The following is a 21,693-nucleotide window of genomic DNA, read 5'->3' as shown; positions in this document are numbered from 1 at the left end:
ACTGGCTCTTGGTTAGGTCCATCCAAATATAAGATCCATACATACTTCAACAGTTTAATCCTGAAAGTTGCAATGAAAAAATTCTGATACTGTGCTCCAGTTCAGGAAAGTACTTTAAGCATATGTCCAGACGGATTGCAGTAAAACAGCTGATGCTTAGAATAAGCATTTGTTTGTGTGCTTTACTGGATTGTGGGCACATCTACATGTGAATTAATATGCCATTATTACAGTGCACTAAATTCAGTACCTGTAATAACAGGTATAAACTTAATATGTTGTAATTGGTGCTACTGGGTAGGAGCACCAGTGCACATTTCTAGGTGATGCTAATGTACAGTAGACTAATTCTACTGAGAATTAGTGCATTAGCATGGTTTTTGACATGATACACTAATGCACAGTAGAATTAGTCTACTGTGCTTTCAGTGTCTTGTGTAGATGCACAAAGTATCTTATAGGGTCATATTTATCTTAAGTTTTATGAACCTCAAATAGATCCTGGAAATACAAAGCCATTTCATGTTAATGCAATCCCCGTGAAACGTTATGATCCAAGCATAACAACTTTAAAGAAGGCAAGGCAGGGTGACACCCAAGTGAATAATTCCTTTGGAATTAGTCTCTCTAAAGGACTAAATGTTTACGTACAGTCTGTCTGGCCTTCTGTCTGACTTCAGATCAACACAGCTAGCTACCTCTCTCTAACTTTAAAGAAGGATCTCTACTGATATTGATCATAATTTCTGGATCTTACATACAAATGGATAATTCTATATCATTAAAATAGAGGAGGCAAAACCACCAAATAGGTTAAAGATAGGTTGCATTTAAAAAGCAGTGAGTCCTTGTAATCAGTGAAATTTTTGGATTGAGATGGATGCCGGCTGGAGTACTATATGCAGTACAGGTATGATTTCCTTTACATGCTGATTCATGAAAAGAGAAACATCCCATTCCTCTTTGGTTTCACTTTTCAGTTGGTCTCACTGGGAGGTGGGATGTTCAGGCAACCAAATTAAATTTATGGATGATTTCAGAACAGAAGTTCCACTATTTATCTTCCTTGATTTCAAATGAAGGGTCTTTGTAATAGGAAATGGGGTCACATATCTTGTCAGTAAGAGAAGCAGGTGTATCCTATACAAACCTCTCAGTGCCTTTCCCACAGAGTAAACTTCCATTCTAATTGGTCACGCTTACTGTGTGATGTCTAATTTTTTCCCACTAAAGACTTTTAAAAGGTTTATATTACAGTTAAAGCAGAAATGACTCATAAGGAAAATCAAGGTCCCATGAAAATGTTGTTAGTTGTTTAGTAGAATATAACATAGAAAAAACGTATTGCCAGGTGGTTGTTGGCACTTGGGCATTGTGGGGTAAATGATATCTCAGCAAAAAATATTACTAATTAACTAGTCATTCCCTGGCTACAATAACTATAGCAGCCATTTTCAGCAAAAAGCAGTTTGTCTTCCTGTGATTATCTATTTACCTTCCTCTGATAGATAGGTGCTTAGGATGAAGCTGGAAATTTCAAGCTGAACCTTCCCTGCAAGAACACATATTGAAAGTAAAATTTGGAGGAGGAAACAAAGAGATTTTGAGGTAGGTACTCTCTTTTCAAATCTCTCTTCAAATTTCTAGAGATTTGAGCCTCAGTAACTATTACAGGTATATCACACAATAAGATTTGTACTTGAAATCCTTGTTTTTAACTTCTCAGTATTCAGATTTGGTTTATGAGAAACAAGGGGCTGCAAATCCTGATTCATTTTGCTTGATAAGAAAACCTTTAACTGTGGATTTGAAAATTCTGGCTGTAACTTTGTAATGTTCCTAATCAATATAATTTCAAAATGTTAACTGAGAGGAACAGCCAGATTATAATTTCATCTTTATGGAATTGAACAATATATTCAATGTATATTTTTCAATATAATAATATAAGCTTTAGATACAATATTCACCAGGAAAACGACCACTGATTTTAATTTGAAATGTATCTGGGGAGCCTTATAAAATGCATAAAACATGAACAGTACTGTACAATTTATAAAAGTATTTTTTGCTTGATGATTCAACTTACTGAAAACTATACTATGAATCATATCATAGTTTTACTCTTTCTTAGAGACTGCTCTCTCTCCATAAGTTAATAAGCTACCTGTTTGTCCCAGTGGTGGTGAGTTGTTTAATCAATGGAAGTAAAGGAAGGAGAGAGATTATTCAGAGTATATGGGGAAGTGAATCACTACTGAAGTGTGCTTTGGTTAATCTTCCTTCTTTCCCCTCAGTATTAATGACTAGTGCAGCAAGCAAGTGTTCTGAAGTTTCAGCATAATGAGTAATATGATACTGTTTGCACTAGCAAAACTATATTTATTCTTTTTTAACTAAGTAGAAAAGAGTGTGTTTTTTTTCCCCATGGGTCAGCCTATTTAATCAGGTAAATATCTTTTAACCGACTGAAAAATACAGTCACCCATGCTGGTGTATTGATCTGGATTCTGGAGATTAGTTTTAATTAGTTTTGTTGCTGCTGTAAAGTTAAACATAAATGGTACTGTGTTGTTTTTCACACAAGATTGAACAGTTGGCTCTGCAGCCCAAACACTTCAACAGTAAGTGTTTGTCAATGATGGCACAGTTCCTAACTTCACTAAGTGTTCTGTCTCTCTTGGGATCTTGTCAGAGATGAACAGCTGGTATATTTCTCCTCGTAAATCACATGCTAAAAGATCAAGCATACATACCAAAATAGTAATGCTAATAATAGAAGTAATCATTTTAAATATTCCATACACATGTGTGAACAGGGCATGCCTTCCTCTCCTGGTATAGATACTGAGAAAAAAGCAATATTTGAATGCAGAAATGCAGTCACAAAAGGGGAAGTATGAACTTGCTGCAGAAACTCAGTCTTTAACCCCACTTGCACTTTCCATCCCGCTGTAGCTGCAACAGATTCACTTCCTTAACTTCTCAATGTTCTATTCATAGCAGTCATTACTACCCCCAGCTTATACTCTTAGTTTACTAATATACTTTTACTCTTGTATTTATTATACTCTTACATTTATTACTATGTAACTTATACCGCCATTACAATTGCATCTGATCCATGGCATTATTACTTCCACTGCACATGGACAATAATATTTATAGAGCAGGGCTGTGCCAAGCTTCAGATGCAGATTCAATTTGGAGGAGATTTGGCCCAATTCGGTGGCTGAATGTCCTAATCCAAATTGAATCAGGGGACCAATTAAAAAGTAGGAAAAGATTTGGAGAGCTTTGATGATTTGGACAGTCCCTGGTGGCTGCAGCAGGGAGCAGTAGCTGGACTCGGAGCTGGTAAATGGCCGGGGATGGGGGGGGGGAGGGGACCTCCCACTCCCCCAGCCCCCCCCCATGTCTGCCCCACCCTCCCCAGCTCCCAGTGCTTTAAAAAAAAGCCCGGGCTCACCGGGTGCTGCCAGGCGGGGGGGGGGGTGATCCCTGGTGCCCCCCACTGCCCCACACTGCATGGGGGGCAATTCACAAATGATCACCGAATCAAATCACTCTCCCCCAAATTGGCTGAATCTGAATCCAAAGCGAATGCTAGCCATTTCGCACACGCCTATTATAGAGCTCATTCAAACCAAGGTTTGTCAAATATTATTCAACAACATACGCCTTTAATATAAATCCAGGAAAATATATGTTTGCAGATGCTTCCTTAGCCTGATGAAGTGTGTTTCGGCCCAAAAGCTTGCTAAGAAGAATTTTTCCAACTATTTGAGTTGGTCTAATAAAACACATCGGATTTACCCAAAGAACCTTGTCTGCCTTTAATATAAATGGATATTTTACCAGCACAATTTCAAAGAATATAGTGAATTTTTTTTAAAGAAATAAAACACAATTTTTTATTTATTTATGTGTAGAAGAAATAAAACGTGGAATTTTAGTTTAGTTGAGGAAACTGATATCTTTTTCAGTTTCAATATTTTTCATTAAAAATATAAATCTCAAACTTGACTGAAAATGAACATTTTTGTTTACTTCCAACTTCATTTGAATGAATCTGAACATGGTAATATTATATTTTATTTTCAAGGAATGGTTTTAGTTTAACTCCCTTGGTTAAAAGATATATTTTTAAAACAAATATTTGCTAGATATTTAACAAGCAGATTCCTGATGTTTTTCTTTCTCTCTTTCTTTCTCTCTTTTTCTGGTTTTTGTTTTCTGAAGATGGGGAAAAAAAAGTTCAGTAACCTTGAAATCTTGCTGATAGCCCTGTTCTGTTTGGCAGTGATTATAACCTGCGTTCTGATTGGACTTGTAGCAACAGGGCAGTCTGGAGTCAAAGAAGGTCAAGAAGGTAACAATTAACAATTATTTATGTATACAACTGCAGAAACCAAATGTCAAGCAGGAATAGCTCCATAGGAGCTTATAAAAGAGTATTTCCACTGATTTCAATGGGCTTTGAATGCACTATTTCATAATGCACTATTGCTCTTTTAGGCAAAGTTCAAGCATGCGGCTGTGAATTTATATGGATCCTTTCACAAATGGTGGTTTGTTTGTTTTTTTTAGTGAATAGACTATAAGTTCTCTGAGGCAGGGATTTCATTTCCCTGTGCATTTGTTCAAAATTTGGTATAATGGGGCCCTGATATTGTCAACAGACCATAATTGCACTCTCCTTGCCTTTAAAGGCAGATGCAAAAAAGCCTTGGACCCAACACTGTGTTTTCCTCCAGCGCCAAGAAGTGTGAATTTCACTTTTTGAAAAAAGCGTTTGGTGAGCAGTAGAAAGAGCGAGGTTTATGTTTCTGGAGAATCCCTGCTCTCCCACCACTGCCATTGTGTCTGCCCATATTTCCCCTGCGTGTATAGTGTACAGCAGACTCAATCTTGTCTTTCTACCCCAACCTGGACCAGATCTGGACGGCTGAGTCCTAAGGGACAGAATCCCAATCTGGCAGTGGCAGGCCCAGTAATGGAGGCAGCTGTGGCAGAGGCAGTGCAAGTGGCTGCAGAGTAAATGTCAGTGGGCAAAGTGGCAGTAGTGTGAGTAGCCTACTGCCACAGCCTGTATTTGTCCTCCTGCCAGTAATGGCTATGACCTGTGGGGCTTGGCATGCCCAGATTCTATGACAGGCTCTGTCCCCAAATTTTCTGGCACACCTGGAGCTCCACAGGCTGGGTAAAACAGCTCCATGGCCAGGATTCAGCCCGCAGGCTATATGTTTGTAACCACTGGTGTATAAGAATGAATGAACTTCAAATACTTGTTTTCATTTCACAGCCATACTGATGAATCATTAATAATATCATCTTTAAATATAGTCTGGTCCTTTGGTGTATGTGCCATTCTCTTATACTTTTAATTAGTTAATTTTGCCATTTAAAATGGCTTGGAAACTGTAATTTGTAACTAAATCCAAATTGATTGTCAAGATTCTGTAAAGTGTGGGAAAGCAGTCATAATTATAAAGGTGGTAAAGCTGTTTTCAAATGTACCAATAAATAATAAACTACTATAATTTGGGTGTATAAGTGCCAGGCCCTGATACGTGCAGGTGAAGACAGGATGAGATCTGACATGGGATCCTCATGATTGCACTTCCTGACATGTCACATGTGCATGGGAGGAGGTGTGACTGTGGGATCCAGAATCAGATTCCATAATGCACTATTGCCAGTACACTGTTGCCTGCACTAGCAAGTAGCAAGCTCCCATGGCTGATGGGGCTCCCAGCCACGTGGGCTCACCATGCACTCCTACAGCTGAGAGCTGTCAGCTGATCCAGGTTCTTAGGAACAGGGGTGCACCATGTGCCCCCGAGACTCATAACTATCAGCTGATGGGGGCTACCAGCCACAGGAGCACACCCTATGGCTGGGAGCCACAGTTTGGACACACAGTCGATTAAAAACATGATAGGAACCAGCCATGATGTTATTACACATTTTTGTGTAATAGCTTTGTGGCTTATTCTTTGCTTTAATGCAGCCATGAACTACATTAAAATGTGGTAACAACTTAAGATGTGATTAACTAGTGAGAGGGAGGGAGGTTTATGTTTTTGAAGAAGCCCTTCTTTCCCACCACTTTCACCATTAACCATTTAATCATGTCTTAAGCATAATGTTTCAGTGGCCCAAGTGTTTATACAGAATATAAAAAGTGCTAACATAAAGTGAGTATATCTCCTGTATAATCTAATAAACTCACACATGCAGTTCATATTAGGATAACATTTGTAAGCTTTTCTGTTCTGGTTCTAACACCTCTTCAATGCCACCTGCCAGTTGAAGATTTTGGATTTCCTAAGAATGCTGGTGACTAGACACCCACAAATCTAAATAAAAAAACTGTGAGCCTTCTTAATACCCAAAGTCTGGACCTTGTGGTAGAAAGCATATGCAGGGAAAGGAGTAGGTATAACAATACAGCAGTAGAAACTAGAGCAATAATTCTTCTACTTTTTTTATTTTGGGAATACTGTTAAAGGATTTCTGTGAAACATTTTCCCATTGTATATCTTCATTTTAAGCTGTAACTAAAAAACAAGTCAAATATCTTGATGAATAATAAGAAACAACTGTTTGTTTTCCTGTGCTCTAGTTTGTATACCTGAAGAAGACATGTATCAGATACTAGATTAGAATGCTAAAACCCCTTTTTTTCTTTCTTGATAAATGACTGCACAAGCATCAAGGTAGTGGAGAATCAGACCTTCAAACTTTTTAATTATTTAAAAATGTAATGCATTTCTATAATTCAGAGCCATTGGTAGGAGGCATAACTACCAGAGTCTATGCTTGAAGTGGTAGGGGTGGTTGCAAGAACAGGTTGGTTGCAGTAGTGGTAGCAGCTGCCATCTTGTGCCCTCTCTTAGTGGGTACCTGGGGCTGATGTTGTGGTCGCCCATTCCTCATTATGATACTGGTTGGCAATAATCCTTTCATGTATTTTTTTAATAGACTTTTCTCCAGAATGCCCAGTGACAGACATAGGAGAAAGAATCAACTGCATTGGAGACAATCAAGCAGCAACAAAGGTCTGAAAAAGCATATATAAAGTGAAGTTAATTTAAAAATAATGAATTATTATTGTTGAATAATTGAATAAAAATTGAATGAAATTTCAAATTAGAACTCCAAAAAATCAACTTACGTACATTAGGAAAACTCAGCTTTGTAATTTTTTACAAGTGCAGCAATCAGTGAGCTCCCAAGTGGGAATTTTAAACACTTCCTTCAGCTGATTTAACACTTCCTATTGAAATTGATGGGAATTTTTCTATTGATTTCAGTGGGAGCAAATTTAGGCCAACAGTCATTATTTTAGAAAATCCCACTCATAACATACTAAAAACAGTCGCACTGTACTGAAACAACTGCTATGTTGTTACTTAACTTTCACCTATCAAAATTTAGAATGAATTGTATCTAAAATTTGATGGGCTCTTAATCTCATCTAATTTCATCAAATCTTTAACCATAACTTGCTTTGCCAGCTCTCCCACATCAAATGTTAAACCCAATTTGTTTCTCTCTGTCTCTATTGTAATATCAGTCATTCATTACTTTTTTGATTGAGAACAAATTTTAGAGATGAGTTTTCTGGTTAAAACCTGTTGGTTCACCAATGGGAAATGTCTTTATAGTTTTTTCTACCTTTCCCCTTCAGATTAAAATGTTTATTTTTATTTATATTGTATATTCTCTTCTGATTAAAGCTGGTGAGTGGTACATCATTTTTGTTTGTTTGTTTGTTTTGTTTTTTTTAAATAAAAGCCAAAACTAGCCACATAGTTATTCTATGTGATGGTTAAGTTCTGTCATTTAGACAAAAAAATGATTACATGTGTCCTCAGTATCTCGGCTTGATGAGAGAATTCCAAAATTCACAGTGGCTAATACTGTTATTCTACAAGTTGTGTTATGATTCAATAATATGATTCAATAATATTCTGCAGGTAAATATATGTTATCACCAGTTAAATTTATAGTGGGCTTCCCTGCTTATTCACTGGGGGAAAAGCTGGATTCTGATCTCCTTCAACAGCTTGGGCACAATATAGGAGCACAGGTCCCTTTAATATTAAAGTGCAGGTCACTTAAATCTTTAATTATTACCTAATCCAATCTTCCGACTTAAAGCAGTGTTCTCTTCATAGAGTAAAAGATGAATGCACACAGTACTTTGTTTACCCTAGTGTAGGAAGCTTAGTTTAATATTAGCAGCCTTTTGTGATCAGAAAAAAATATGGGTTGGCTATCTGGAAAAATGTGAAAAATAAGACCAAATGTTAATCTTAAGATTGGGATAATGATGTTAAATAACAATTTGGAGTTCTGGAAAGATGCAGCAGTTTTAGGATCTAATAATCCATTCATTTTTCTATAGGCAGACAAGGTAAATCCAATATCTTTTATTAGATCAACTCAAATAGTTGGAAAAATTCTTCTTTGCAACCTTTCAGGTACAAATAACCTTTGTCAGGCTGAGGAAGCATTTGCAGCTGGTTTGGGCTCTTTCTGGATGGGATAGTAAAGCAGCCAGGGGCCAGCACGGATGCAAGAAAGTTAGTCAGTGAAAATGTAAATTGAGGCAGTCAATGGGTGAGAGACAGGTGTGGGGGAGGGGAATGAATGTAGCTGTAGTCAGTGGGTGAGAGGAGGTGGGGAAGGAAGGGGAATAAATATAGCTAGTAGAAAATGTGGAGGTTACGTGGGGAGTCGGATGTTAGGCAAGTTATAATGTGACATAAATCCAATGTCTATATTTAGTCCATGATCTTTTGTAAGCAGTATATTTATGAAGTGAAGTTCATAGGCTCATCTACGAAAGGTATTTTGTATATTCTCTTTGAGGATTAGAACTGAGACATTGGAGAGAGAGTGGATTTTTGTGAGAAATGTGACCCCACAGGTAATTGGATGTTTTTGTCTTCCATATATTTTTGGTGGGCGTTCATTAAGGTGTGCAGTTGTTGTTTGGTTTCTCCTACATAATTTCCATCAAGGCATTTGGTGCACTGGATGAGATATATTACGTTTCTGGGGATGTTGATATAAGATCCAGGAATGTTGATGGAGGTGTGAGGTGTAGTAATTGTGCGGGTGGTGGAGATGTGTTGGCAGGTTTTACATTTCTTGTCCTGGCATGGTCTGGATCTATTTGGTGTGTTTTGGGCCACAGGAAGTTTGCTTCTGATGACAAGGTTGGTGAAGTTTGGTGCTTGTTTAAAGGCTAGGATGGGTGGTTCTGGAAAGATCTCTTTAAGAATTGGGTCTTTTTCTAGTATGGTTTGCATTTGCTTAATAACTTCCCATACAGGTTCCAGGGAGGGGTGATGTCATAACCAGCAGTGTGCGATTCATGGGCGGGGGGTTCTTCTGTACTGCAGCAATTCTTCACGTGGTATCCAGGTTGCTCTTTCAAAAAGTGTGATATTTCTGGAGATCTCACTCTGGAGGAGTGTCCTTGTTAGTGAAAGCCTGTTTAATATTTGCAAGGTAACAATTATGGGTGTTCTCAGTGCAAATTCAGTGGTATCGGAGGGTTTGGCTGTATATTACAGCTTTCTCAGTGTATTTAGGGTGATTTCTGGTTCTGTACAGATATGTATGTTGGTCCGTGGGTTTCTTGTATATGGTGGTCTGTATTTTCCTATTCTGGATAGTGACCGTCATGTCTAAAAAGGAGATGTTGGTGCTGGAGTGTTTAAGAGAGAGTCTGATGGAGGGTGATGGTTGTTGAATTTCTAGTGGAATGTAATAATAGATTGCAGGTTTTTGGTGGAAATGATGTAGATATCATTGATCTATCTTAAGTATAGCAAGGGTTTGATGGTGTAATTCTTGAAGAAATCTTCTTCCAGGTGGCTCATAAAAAGGTTGGCATACTGTGGGACCATTATGGTACCCATAGCTGTGCCCATGGTCTGGAGGAAGTGTTGGTTATTGAAAGTGAAGTTGTTGTGTGTGAGGATGAAGTGTATAAGTTCGGTAATATCTTTGGGTCTGTACTTTGAGTTGTAATCTTGCTCTTGTAGATGTATATGTAAGGCAGGCTTGGATGCCATCCTGGTGTGGGATGTTGATATATAAACTGGTAATGTCCATGGTGGCTAGAAGTGTGGTGTATTGTTTTTAACTTTCTGTAGAAAATCTGTTGCGTCTTGTACAAAACTTGCTTTTCGCGTGGAAAGCGGTTTTAGGATTAATTCAATGAAACCTGATATTTCCTCAGTGAGGGCTCCATGGTTGGATATCTTGGTCTACTAGCATTACCTTGTTTGTGGATTTTAGGGAGTATGTAAAAAGTCCTGGGGTTGGGTAGTGATGGGATCAAGTTCTGTAGTTTTTCTTGTAGTTCTGATGGAAATGATTTGATGGTAGTTTTGAGTTTCAAGGGGAAAAGGGGAGTAGAATATTCTTGTAGTTTTTTGTAATAGGTGGTGCCAGAGAATTGTCTGTCGGCTTCTTCTATGTAGTCTTCATGGTTAAGGATAACTATAGCTTCTCCTTCATCCTGTGGTTTTATTACTATTTGGTGGTTAGATCTTAGGGATTCTATGGCCCTATATCTCTAAGAGGAGAGGTTGTTATCCTGGCATGTGTTGTTCATTATTTCATTGCTCATTCTTCCCTGAAGCAGTCAATATAGTGGTCAAGGTTAGAATTTCATCCACTGTGAGGTATCCAACACTTTTCTATAGTGTCTTAAAGTGTAGTATGGCCAGTGCAACTAGACAAAGTGGTTTTGACAGCACTTTTTTCCCATTGGATGTCAATTTCAATGCATTTTTATAAAGAGGGGGCAGCGAAGAGTGATTTCTCACACTCAGTAGTCTGGTGTTTAGGGCACTGTCCCAGGATGTGAGAGGATCCAGGCTCCAGTTCTTGCTGTGCTTTATTCAACCATCTAGGATGGATTTTTTTTCTCTGAATAAGGAACTTGAACAAAGGTCTTCCAGATCCAAGGCCAGTGGCCTGGATGCACCCTCCTTATCATTTTGGTAACTCAAAATCCTCAGTTTTTGTTTAGCAGATATTGGATATTTTGACAAAATGTAATTGTTCAATGTCTGTTTGAAAGATTTTCTTTCATTCTGGAGTAGAACAGGAAACAGATTTCAAACCTTGAAAATTCCTGTGAAACAGAATTGTCTTCCAAACAAGCAATATTGATGAGTAGTTTTGTTTGAAAAATATCCTTTTGGGGGGAGGTTGGACTAAAAAGCAAATATTGTTGAAGCTTTCTGTAGTCCATTAATTTTTTTATCAAACTCGTTTTCAGGCTACTTGTTCAGAGTTTTCATTACCTAGTCTTTAGTAACAAAATGTGATTTTTATGAACCAAAAATCTTATATGATAATTTTGATAAAAGACAAACATTTTGATACAAATAAAAATGAAAGCTACTTTGAAAAGCAATAAGAAAACCAAAATGTGGATGCTTCTCACATATTGTAGAGAGATGCTGAGATTTTGAATTATTTTGTGAATTTGATTTACCATTTTTTACCAATCAGCAGTTGCCTAACTTTACAGGAAGTGAGGTTTTAGGTAGGAAGGAAAGGCATTTTCAGAGGTTCAGAGTTGCAAACAGGGTGCAGCTGAGACATTGCTTCCAGATAAACAAATAAGTAAATAAAATCATAGCTGGAGAATGGGGTGAATAGGAGGTAATAGGTCACTATTTATTATAAGGTGAAGTAAGTTTCTGGAGAGTTTGAAAACCAAGTGAGTAAGTTCAAATTAGATCATATGTTTGAGAAATTGAAAAAAGCAGTTCAGGAAATGAACTACTATGATATAGTTCAGCTACCAGGCATGGTTCTCCTGAAGAATAGTGCAAGATGCAGTAAAAGTGGTCTAGCACTGGTTACAAAACGTCTTTGCTGTAAAATATAAATGTGTTGAAATTGAAATTAAAGGTTTTGTTTTAATTAGGTAAAGTGTCTTAGTTTGAGGGTAAGATTTATGGGCATCCAGAGAGAAAGAGATTCAGCTTGGAATAGTAAATAGCTTAATACTGGGCTGTCCAAATTCAGAGCAGAGTGGGGTTGCAGGCCTCACTGGTCACAGTGCATGGGCTACATGCCACAATGGCCACATGCTGCACAGGCTTCCTGGGACTGCCAATGCAGGAAGCCTCCCCACTGTGCAGGTAGCACAAGCTCCCCCTTTCCTCAGCCACTGCCACATGATCCCCTCCTTCCTCCCTATCCACTTTCCTCTCTCCTCTGCCTGATGCTGCTATCACTTCAACTGTTTGCTGGGCCACCTTTCATGCTGCCCTGTCCTAGAGACCTCAGCCTACATAGCAACAAGAGAAATAGGGGGAGTGATGGCTTGGTATGAGTTCATGCACTATCTCCTCATGGGCTGGATGTGGCACCCCAGTTGGAAAGGCAAGCTTAGCGGTTAGCTCACTTACAAGAGGAAAACCCACATCAAAGACCCTGTTCCATCTGTTTTAGAGCAGAGACTTATATCTGTTTTTCTTACACCTCAGGCAAGCCCCTTAGACAAGGGACTGTTGTTGGATATATGTCTCTATTTCTGAAAGTCTTCGTTTTGACTTAAAGCAGAAAGATACATTTGAAAGATATCAAAGAGCTTCCTTTTTGGGGGAGGGAAACTTTTTTCCTATCCAATTCTTACAAGTCCTGGGGTGGGACCACACATCCCTCGGCCAACTTCAGATCCTCACAGATTGCACAGTGTGTGTGTGTGTGTGCATGCACATACGTGTGGGCTAGCGGCCAGAGTGACAGAAGTGGAGCGATTACCCCATCTCCTTCTTTCCTCTCTTCTTGGATTCAATCCTTTCAGTGAAGGGGTTGTGAATCTCCTTGGCCTCTGAAGATAAAATAGACAGACATGTTATTAGCTAATTACAGAAAAGCCTAACCAGAGAACAGACTTCTGACTCTTGCTTTTTGCCCTGATGCATGAGAGTTCCCCTACATGTTCCTTCGGATTACACTACGATTGCTCAAGTTACCCATATAAATGTGTATCCAAGGGAAGAGGACTGTAGGAGCAAAGATGAGAAATGATTTACACACCCACAAACATAGCTTATCTTACTAACCTCTTATCCTTAGTAATATCTTGGGAGGATGAATTGCACAGGTTAATTATATGCTTTATATAAAAGGATTATTTTTATTAATTTTTTTGTATCTTACATTTCCCTGTCTTTGACCATTGGTTCAGTCTTGTATTGTGAGAGGATAAATAAGATCCTGGATTAACCTTCTCTGTACCATTCACAGCTATAGCATTGTCTAGCCTATTCATACCTTCTCCAAACTAGAGAGTTGCAGGTCTACATTCTCAGCTATGCAAAAGCTCCAATGATACAGCTAGTAGACAATTTTCATTGAAATGTAATCATGATGGCTCCAGTGTCGTTCCCATCATGCCAAGATGTTGAGACTGGCAAAAAACATGTTTTCACTTACCCATTTTTTCCCATGTTAAGTTTGTGCTGTTTGGGGCACTTCTGTTTTATACACAAAGCTGGGTAGCTGGTTTGATGGCTGCAGAATTGGGAATAAAAAGGCAACCTTTGGTACCTGTCTTTGTGAGCTGAACTTCATAAAGTCAGACACAACCCAGAGTCTAGCCCTCTGAACCCTGTCATTCTCACCAAAAGAACTTTCTCCATACACTTGCAATCAGGTTTGTTTTCCTGCTCTTAAGTCCATTTAAATGCCACATAGTTAATAGGAATCAGAGAAGGCCAAGTGCCTTTTGAAAAACAGAGCCTAGTATTTTAACACTCTACTTTCAGTTTTAAAATTTAGTTACCATATGTGAAATGTTTGTCAGTAATATTTAGTTTTTTGGAAGTTCTTTTTATGGTTTGGATTTCAAAATGATTCACAGATGAAGAAACTGAGGCAGAAGGAATTGGTATGCTGACAATCACATAGCAAGTGAGCTGCAGTAGAACCTCTTCTCTCCCAACACACATTGTATTACCTGCACCACGGTGGCCTACTGGAAGCAAAATTGGCAACTTTTACAGGCAGGATTGTGGAATATGAAGAGAGATATAGATTTGTGTAGTCATTTACCTGCTGCAGAAGACTATAGTGAAGTTTAGTTGCACAAGAGCTCCAAAACAGTAACAATATGAATGGTTGAGGCCAGTCCGAGCCAACGTTCAGTTTTACACGTCGCATTGCATTGACCTTCCTTAAGAGGAAAACACTTAAAAACCATTATTTTTCATGTGTGTACATTTATCTACTTGTGCTGTAACATGACAATGTTATAGTTGAAAGTGTATGAAAACTGATAAGCAGTTTCTTCTAAGTGAAGCTAATTGAGTTCAATGTTCAGTATCTCTCTCATGGTATTAACCTTTATAAACACATTCTTTTTACCTGTGATTACCTAGGATTAAGCTTTGACCTTTTGTCCTGTCACTTAATTATTGGGTTCTGGTATCTCTCATGCTTACTGATATAGTACGTAGGTTGCAAATAGTCTGTCCTTGTATTTACATTAGATAAAGTTTCCATTATTCCCTCTGACATGAGACCTCTGTACTCCTTGCTCTGTTAGGCATAAAAGATCTCACAACTTCAATCTGTATGCTTTTTGCATCTGCAGATAAAATTATTTCTCTTTCAAGCATGATGTTTCATGTAATGACACAATTATGGCTTGCTGCTCTCTTACGTGGAATCAACTCTATCTGTTAGAACATTGCCAAGCTTTTACAGTGACTGCTACAAAGTCTTCTAAGGGTATTTGTAGGAGCTGGTTAGAAAATGGAAAATGGGTATCACAATTTTTTTTTTTTTCTGTTTTGAGGTGAAATTTCCTTTTGCCAACACTGTTTCTAGCTCTAGCATTCGTTAGGACAGATGGACCATTTAGCGTCTCCGGACCAGAAAGAGCCAGAATATTGCAGTGTTTTGCATTGCAGCACTTTACTTTCTAGTGCCATGCTACCAGTCACAGCACAGAATTAGGCACATTTACCTCCCCCCCCCCCCCCCCTTAGTACATGGGAAGCATAGTACAGCATGCTAAATGAGGATCCACTTATGGTAGCCAGCAAGAAATGCTTCCCTGCATTTTGGATTCCCACCTCCCACCACTTTGGATTTCTGGCATACTTTTACCAGGAGTAGTATGCCAGGTAGTTGTAATAGTTGCTCAGGATATGGGAGACCTAAGTTCAGGTTTATCCTTCTTGAGAGGACGTACTCCACATATAGCATTGTACATGTGCATGCTAGAACTGCCAGGCCATTGGTTATGCTAGGATGGTGATCTCTCCTGCTGAAGCAAAGAACAATTAAATAGGCAATTTGCTAGAGAGAGATAAATGACTGTAACAGGGCAGGTGATTAGGGCTCCTGAATGTCAGTTCCTGCCCTAATAAGTGTTTAATTATTTACACAAAGTGCAGCAGTGCCAGCAAGAGAGAGAGGTGCCAGGTCCCATCTTTTTATTTCAAAATTCCCTGTAGCCAGCAGTGCAGGGATGCCACCAGGTGTCCAGGGCAAAGTGGAAGTGATGATTTCCAGTTTATGATTATGAATGCAGGACTACCACCAGCAGCTGCTTTTTTTCCACATATCTGCCAAGTCAACCCTCTGTGTGGTTGCCCCTGTTGCTCCCCCCAATTACACTACTGCCTATAGCCTGGTGCTCAAGTCATTCTTCTGGGTGATGAACACAGATCCTCCACAAAACAGGGGAGTGTCCCATCACTGGACTTTTGGGTAAAACAGAGGAAATAGCATGTCTTCCTCCAGTGGTGCTTTGTGAGGCCCAATCCAGTAAGTATTCCCTGAGAGTGTGCCTGCCAAGTAAGGTCTCATAAGGAAGACAAGCATGGGACAGCCTACTGTGTAAAACTCAGTGGGGCTCAGTTGTGTATGCTACTCAACATAGGCAGGGCTCACAGCAAAGATTTAGGAGCCTATGGAAACTGCCTCTGGGGTTAATTGCAAGCTGCAGTATAGTTGTAACGATCTAAATTTAGAGATCAGATGCTTAAGACCTTTTGAAGGTCTAGTGGTCTGTTTTTAGTGAAACTAGTTTCTTATATTATTAGTGTACTTCAACCCAGATAACTCATTATTTCTTTACTGAGAGAAAATGTGTGGGCATCAGAAATGATATATTGCTGTAAGCTAGGTATAGATGTTACAGTTAATATGCTTTAAGTATGCAGAAAGGGCTTTACAGCTGTAACAGAACAGATGTTCAGGGCAGAAAAACATGGTAGATCATGCTCTAAGTTAACCCTGGATGGATATGTACTAACCTAAACCACTTTGTGTTAGAGTGCTTTTTCGAGCATCTGTGCCAGATCTCATTGAGGGTTAACTTAAAGTATAATTACCACCATATCAGGCAGCATTGCAAAGGGCTGTCCTGCCCCACCAGCTGTCACTGACTTGAGTCAGTGACAGCCCCTGATTCCAGCCCCATTTGCAGCCTGTTAGGGAAAGGGGGGTGCACCACCCTGGCCCCATGGTACACTGCAGCTCAGCCAGGGGTCGGGGGAGCCTTAGGGGGAGAAGTCCAGGGTCTCTCTCCCAAAAGCTGCCCAGCCTGACTGCAGTGAGCCAGTGCTTGCTTGAGGGTGAGGGGTGCTGTTGGGGAAGGGTTCCAGGGTCTGTGTCCCTGTATCAGCCCAGTATCTGGTCAAGAGGCCTGGGTGGGAAGGGAGCCCCCACAATGTAGACCTGGCCTGCCCCTCCGAGACCTCAGCCAGCAAGTTGTGAGGGAGCCTTTGTGGCAGGACAGTCACCAGCTAGTGGGGGGAGGGGGAGGGTGGGCAGGATTGGGGAGAAAGGCTTCTCTGGCAGTTTCCTGGGAGGCATGTGGGCCCCCAGGGTCAGTGTGGGCAGGCTGCAAGCCTGACCAGTGAGTGTCTGGTTGGTTGGCTCCCACTCTAGCTTATAAAGCTTTGAGTAAAATTCAGTAAATTAGAGAGCTTCCACCAGGGGCTTTGAAGGCCAGTACTTGGTTGAAATCTTACTTAAAATTTTACAGTGCTTGCTGACAATCCATTAAAAAGTTAATTTCTAAAAGCACAGCTATGATATTCAGGCTTACTTGCAAAATCTTATGGCACTGCATATCATGGTGGGACAAACAATTTAAGGCAATTTAAATCAAGCATAAATCACCTTGATTTTTTTAAAAATTATTGATTTAACACAGGTTGAGGGTTTGTAAACCTAATCTGAAAATTTTTGCTATTGCAACATTAGGTTAGAATTTATAATGCTGTAAATTATAAATACCATGTGATTTTACTGACTGGATATGTTGTTTGAATTTTATAGAACTGCTTTAGGCAAAGAATAAAAAATAAAAAATGAGAGTCCTGATCCTACAAACACTTATTCAGGTCTGCAGTTTTACTCACGTATATAGTCATGCTTTTAAATTTAAGCAAGTTCATAAGTGTTTGTAGCATCAGCAGTTAAAATCTTTATTTTTATTAGAAGTTTCTGTTTTATTTGTTGGTACTGGATTTATGACCCAGATACCTTATTCTAGGTGGACCCAAACCCTCAGATTGACCATAACTTTTTCCATTAAAAAAATAGGAGATTTTTACTGACACACAGTGATAGCAGAAAACCGTAATGAAGGCAAAACAAATAAAATATGCCCCTCTGCCCTTATCTTCCAGTTCTAGGGTTCACAGAAGAACGGTACGCCTAGCCAGTATATGAGCTTCATCCTGTGGTTCTTTCTTGAATATTAGCAATCTTGGAAGTTGAGGGCTGAGGCCTACCCCCTCTCCCCAGTAGGGTGGGTGAGATGGGCTGGTGGTGTGCCTCTGTCCATGGTGATCTTGGATTCCCCCCTTTAGGGGACCTTTTACTGCTCTGTAATCTCTCCTTTTATATTATTTTTCTCCTCTGATGACTCTTCATTTCTGGGTACCATTGATTGATTTCCCAGCGGTTGTTCACATTCTGTTCTGCCAGCATCTTTCCTTTGTTTCCACTAACCCTTCACATGCACACATCTTAATTTGGTCATTTACCAATGTTTTAATTTGAGCATGCCTGGCCTCCTAATTTGGTCATTTCACTAAAATCGAAAATCCCAGGGTTTTGCAGCTGAGCACCATGACCTGATAACACCACGGGAACCTATCTTTGCTTTGGGTTTTCAGGGAACACTGTGCAAATTTTCCATCCTGTTTGTCCATTGGCTTCAGGCATGGTGTTTGCCTTGAAGGCTGTGAAACTTTGTCACAAACAGGCTTTTAGAAACCAATTATCCCTTGCCATTCCCCTGGACCATTGTTCTAATACTTTACCTACAAGCCAATTCCTCAATTCAAATCTCCAAATATCATTTTCTAGCCATTAATTTTTGGCCTCATACAGACATTCACTTTTTCTTGGCAGAGTTGCTACTCTCCAAGGACAAACCACAAGTGATATTCAGGTTTTTCTCCTAGAATAAAAATGACCATTCCAGGAAAAAAAAAAAAAATTACCTGTGAACAACCAGGGTTAAATCATTCCAAGGAGAGTTTCTCCTGAGAGAACAAATATTTCTCCTGAGAGAACAGTCCCTCTCCATTCCTCCATTCTCCCCCTGGGATACAGTATGTCACCCACTGAATATTGCTGCTTCAGCAGTGAGAAGAATATGCCCTTTCATAATTCCCACATTGTGCTGAAGAGAAACACAGGCTAATCATGTGCAGTCTGAGTAGCCAATCAGGGCTACCCTGTGCCCTCCTGCCTTCTATCACCAGGCAGACTAGGGAAGCCTTCATATTATATGCTCAGGGCCCCCCTCTCACTACAAACTCTTCCCTCTTTAGGGTCTCAGCATCAAATGTCTGTAGATGTAGCATTGGGTAATTTTTTCTGCTAGAAGAACTAACCTAGGAGAATTCTCTCAGATTATTTGAATGTGTATACACAGACTTTGTCACTTCAAAAACAAAATTGCCGTAGTATCAGTAATTAAAAAGTTGTAGGATCAGAAGACTGGGAGTGACCCCTTAGTCCATGACAGACAATGTCCTGCTATTGTAATCAATCATGTCAGGCAAGGCCTTCAATCAATTTATCAGATTTCATCTTAAAATTAGTCAGGTATCTTATTCCAGTCCTATCAGTCCTAACTGAAGGTTTCTCCAAGCCTTAGTCTTCTGATAAAGAGACATGTCTCTTAATTCGTGGCCTAAATTTATTCATGGCCAATTTACATCTATTTGTTTTGTTGCCAACATTGCCTTTATGCTTAAATCACTCTGCTCCCTGTCTACCAGTGAATTTTAGAAAGTAATCATGTCTTCTTGCTTTGGTTTTGCTGGACTAAATAAACTAGTCTGTTAGTCTTCCTTCATAAGCTAAACTCTCCATGCCTTTATCATGCTAGTCATACTTTCCATATATGTTTCAATTAAATTTTATAACTTGAATAGCAGTGGTAAGAATCATCCACACTACTCCAGCTGGGGTTTTATCAGTGCCTTCTACAATATTTTAATACTTCCCTTTTTCTGCTGAAAATAACTGATGCAGTTTAGGCTTTCATTTTCCTGCTGCATGACTGCATTGTGTTGGTGGCTCAATCATCCTGTGATCAACTATCTATACCATTCTTTCTGCTTCCTGGTTGTTTCCAACTGATAAGCCCCCAGGTTAGAGAAGAAAATCTTGTATTAGGTCCCTACATGACTATACATTTGATACCATTAAATATCCAATTTCTCTTATTATACTCAAGGTCATCCCATTTATTTCATTTTACTTATTTACCCACTTGCATACTGATGAAGCCTTCTAGCTTTGTGCCATCAGGACATTTATTGTGTTCACTGATACTTCTTGTACCAGTGTCACTAATTAACATTTTACAAGGATCGGTTCTGGAAGAACATCAGTGATAAGCTCCCTTGAATGTAGGCTTCAGCAAAATTGTTGCCCATCTCCCCTTTTGTCTTATCAACCTTATAATGTTCTACATAGCCTACATATCTAATTTTCTTCAGCTTAACTAATCATTTCTAATGTACACTGTTCCTGAAGTCTAAATACAGTTCCTATGCTGCATTTCCCCTTTTTTAGAAAATTAGTTGCAGTATAAAGGAACGATATCACTTTGGTCTTTATTTTGGTAAACCCATGTTTTATTTTATTCGTTTTCTATTTATTATTATTCATGTCTAATAAATTTTGCCTTCAAAAGTGTTCTAAAACCTTGTATTCCATTAAAATCAGACCTGTGAGTCTCTAGTGTTTTAGATCACCTTTTCCTCCTTTCTCAAATAAAACCACTTTCTTCTCATTCTTTATACTACCTCTGTTTAGTTCTGATTTCCTTTGTGTGATGGTTATTTATCAGTTTAGAATTGGGATCCTTTTTGAGGGAAAAAATATCCCCCCTTGCTTGGGTTGCAAATTCTAGGTAACATTTTCTCTTTTGACTTAAAAAAAAAAAAAAAAAAATCCCAAGTCTTTTTATGTTGAAGTCCCTGAACTATTGAGTCCACTTGAATTTCCCAAAAACCTCAAACCCTGCCCTATTTATGCTTCCATTTAATTTAAATGGAATAAATTCATGATCACTTGGTCAATGGTTATTTTCCATTACCAGCTGTTCTGTATCATCCTAAGTACTTACCAAAACCGGCAAAAATAGCATCATATCTTGTTGGTTCCACGAGTATTTAGTTCAGAAATCTACCAGTTGTCTCATCTGGATTATGTGTCTCACTCCCCCTCTGTTATTCGCAGCACTTTTTGTTCATTCTGTATCAGGGACGTTAAAATGTCCCATAATGACACAGGCTCATATAGTTGTTCCTTCTCTTACTACATTACAGGAATTTCTACCCACATCTAAATCTTATTTTGGTGGTCTGCAATGAGTGTCTATGGACTCTTAACATTTTCTCATTTGTCTTCTTCAGAGTGATTTTGACTCACACCAGCATATTTAGACTTTTAGTACATTAATAACATTATTGAAAACATTTTGTATACACAAGCTGATACTTTTCTTTAAAAAAAAAATCTTAAGTTTTACCTCCTGGCTTAAACATAAGCACCTACTGGTCATTTTTTGCAAAAGCATGAAAGATTTTTTTTTTTTTTTATGTAAAGCTATGTTTCCCTCAACTTGCCTAAGATATCTGAATTGTTTTTCCCAGTCTATACATTATATAGCACCTTGAATCAAAGTTGTGTATATGATGCTTCCTGTTCCTCATTTGGATACCTTTTAGAAATCAACCTGTAAATTACTTGCTTCTCCTTCTGTGCTAAGCTTTAGTTGTGGAGTGTTGCAGCTACATGGCCACTGTAGAGGGATCAGAAGTCAAGAACGTGTTGGTGTGTGATTGCTGCTGGTGGATTTCTGGTGCTTCCAGATAGCCAGACTGAGTGAAATCCAAGTGGTCTGGTTGGGTAAGAGAGAGGCTCAATCTCAGAACCTGGAGTTCAGCAGAGCTGGACTTCACTGGAGGTCAAGTGTAGATGGTTATCAAGTATGGAATCAGCTGAAGCCTTAACTACAAATGTAGACATACCCTGAATGACAGGGGAATACAACTTCAGTGACTACCTGTCATTGTAGAAGAATATAACCTGGTCGAAGCATTTGGTTGTGAAATAGTATCAGTTTTGGGTTTGATTTCATGTTGC

The 21,693-nt window shown here is 39.0% G+C and overlaps 1 protein-coding gene across 1 annotated transcript in view; it reads left to right on the top strand.

Annotated features, from left to right (window-relative positions):
- Window positions 1-809: 809 nt before the first annotated feature.
- Window positions 810-21,693, top strand: part of SI (sucrase-isomaltase) — a 146,433-nt gene continuing 125,549 nt past the window's right edge. Inside the window, exons 1-4 of the mRNA XM_019491830.2 lie at window positions 810-910; window positions 1,509-1,608; window positions 4,243-4,372; window positions 6,988-7,064. Coding sequence (XP_019347375.2) covers window positions 4,243-4,372; window positions 6,988-7,064 — 207 coding nt within the window. The 5' untranslated portion in view covers window positions 810-910; window positions 1,509-1,608. The remainder of the gene's footprint in view (window positions 911-1,508; window positions 1,609-4,242; window positions 4,373-6,987; window positions 7,065-21,693) is intronic.

Source organism: Alligator mississippiensis, chromosome 7, assembly GCF_030867095.1.
Source record: "Alligator mississippiensis isolate rAllMis1 chromosome 7, rAllMis1, whole genome shotgun sequence".
Taxonomy (NCBI): domain Eukaryota; kingdom Metazoa; phylum Chordata; order Crocodylia; family Alligatoridae; genus Alligator; species Alligator mississippiensis.
This window is presented reverse-complemented; position numbering and strand designations above follow the sequence as displayed.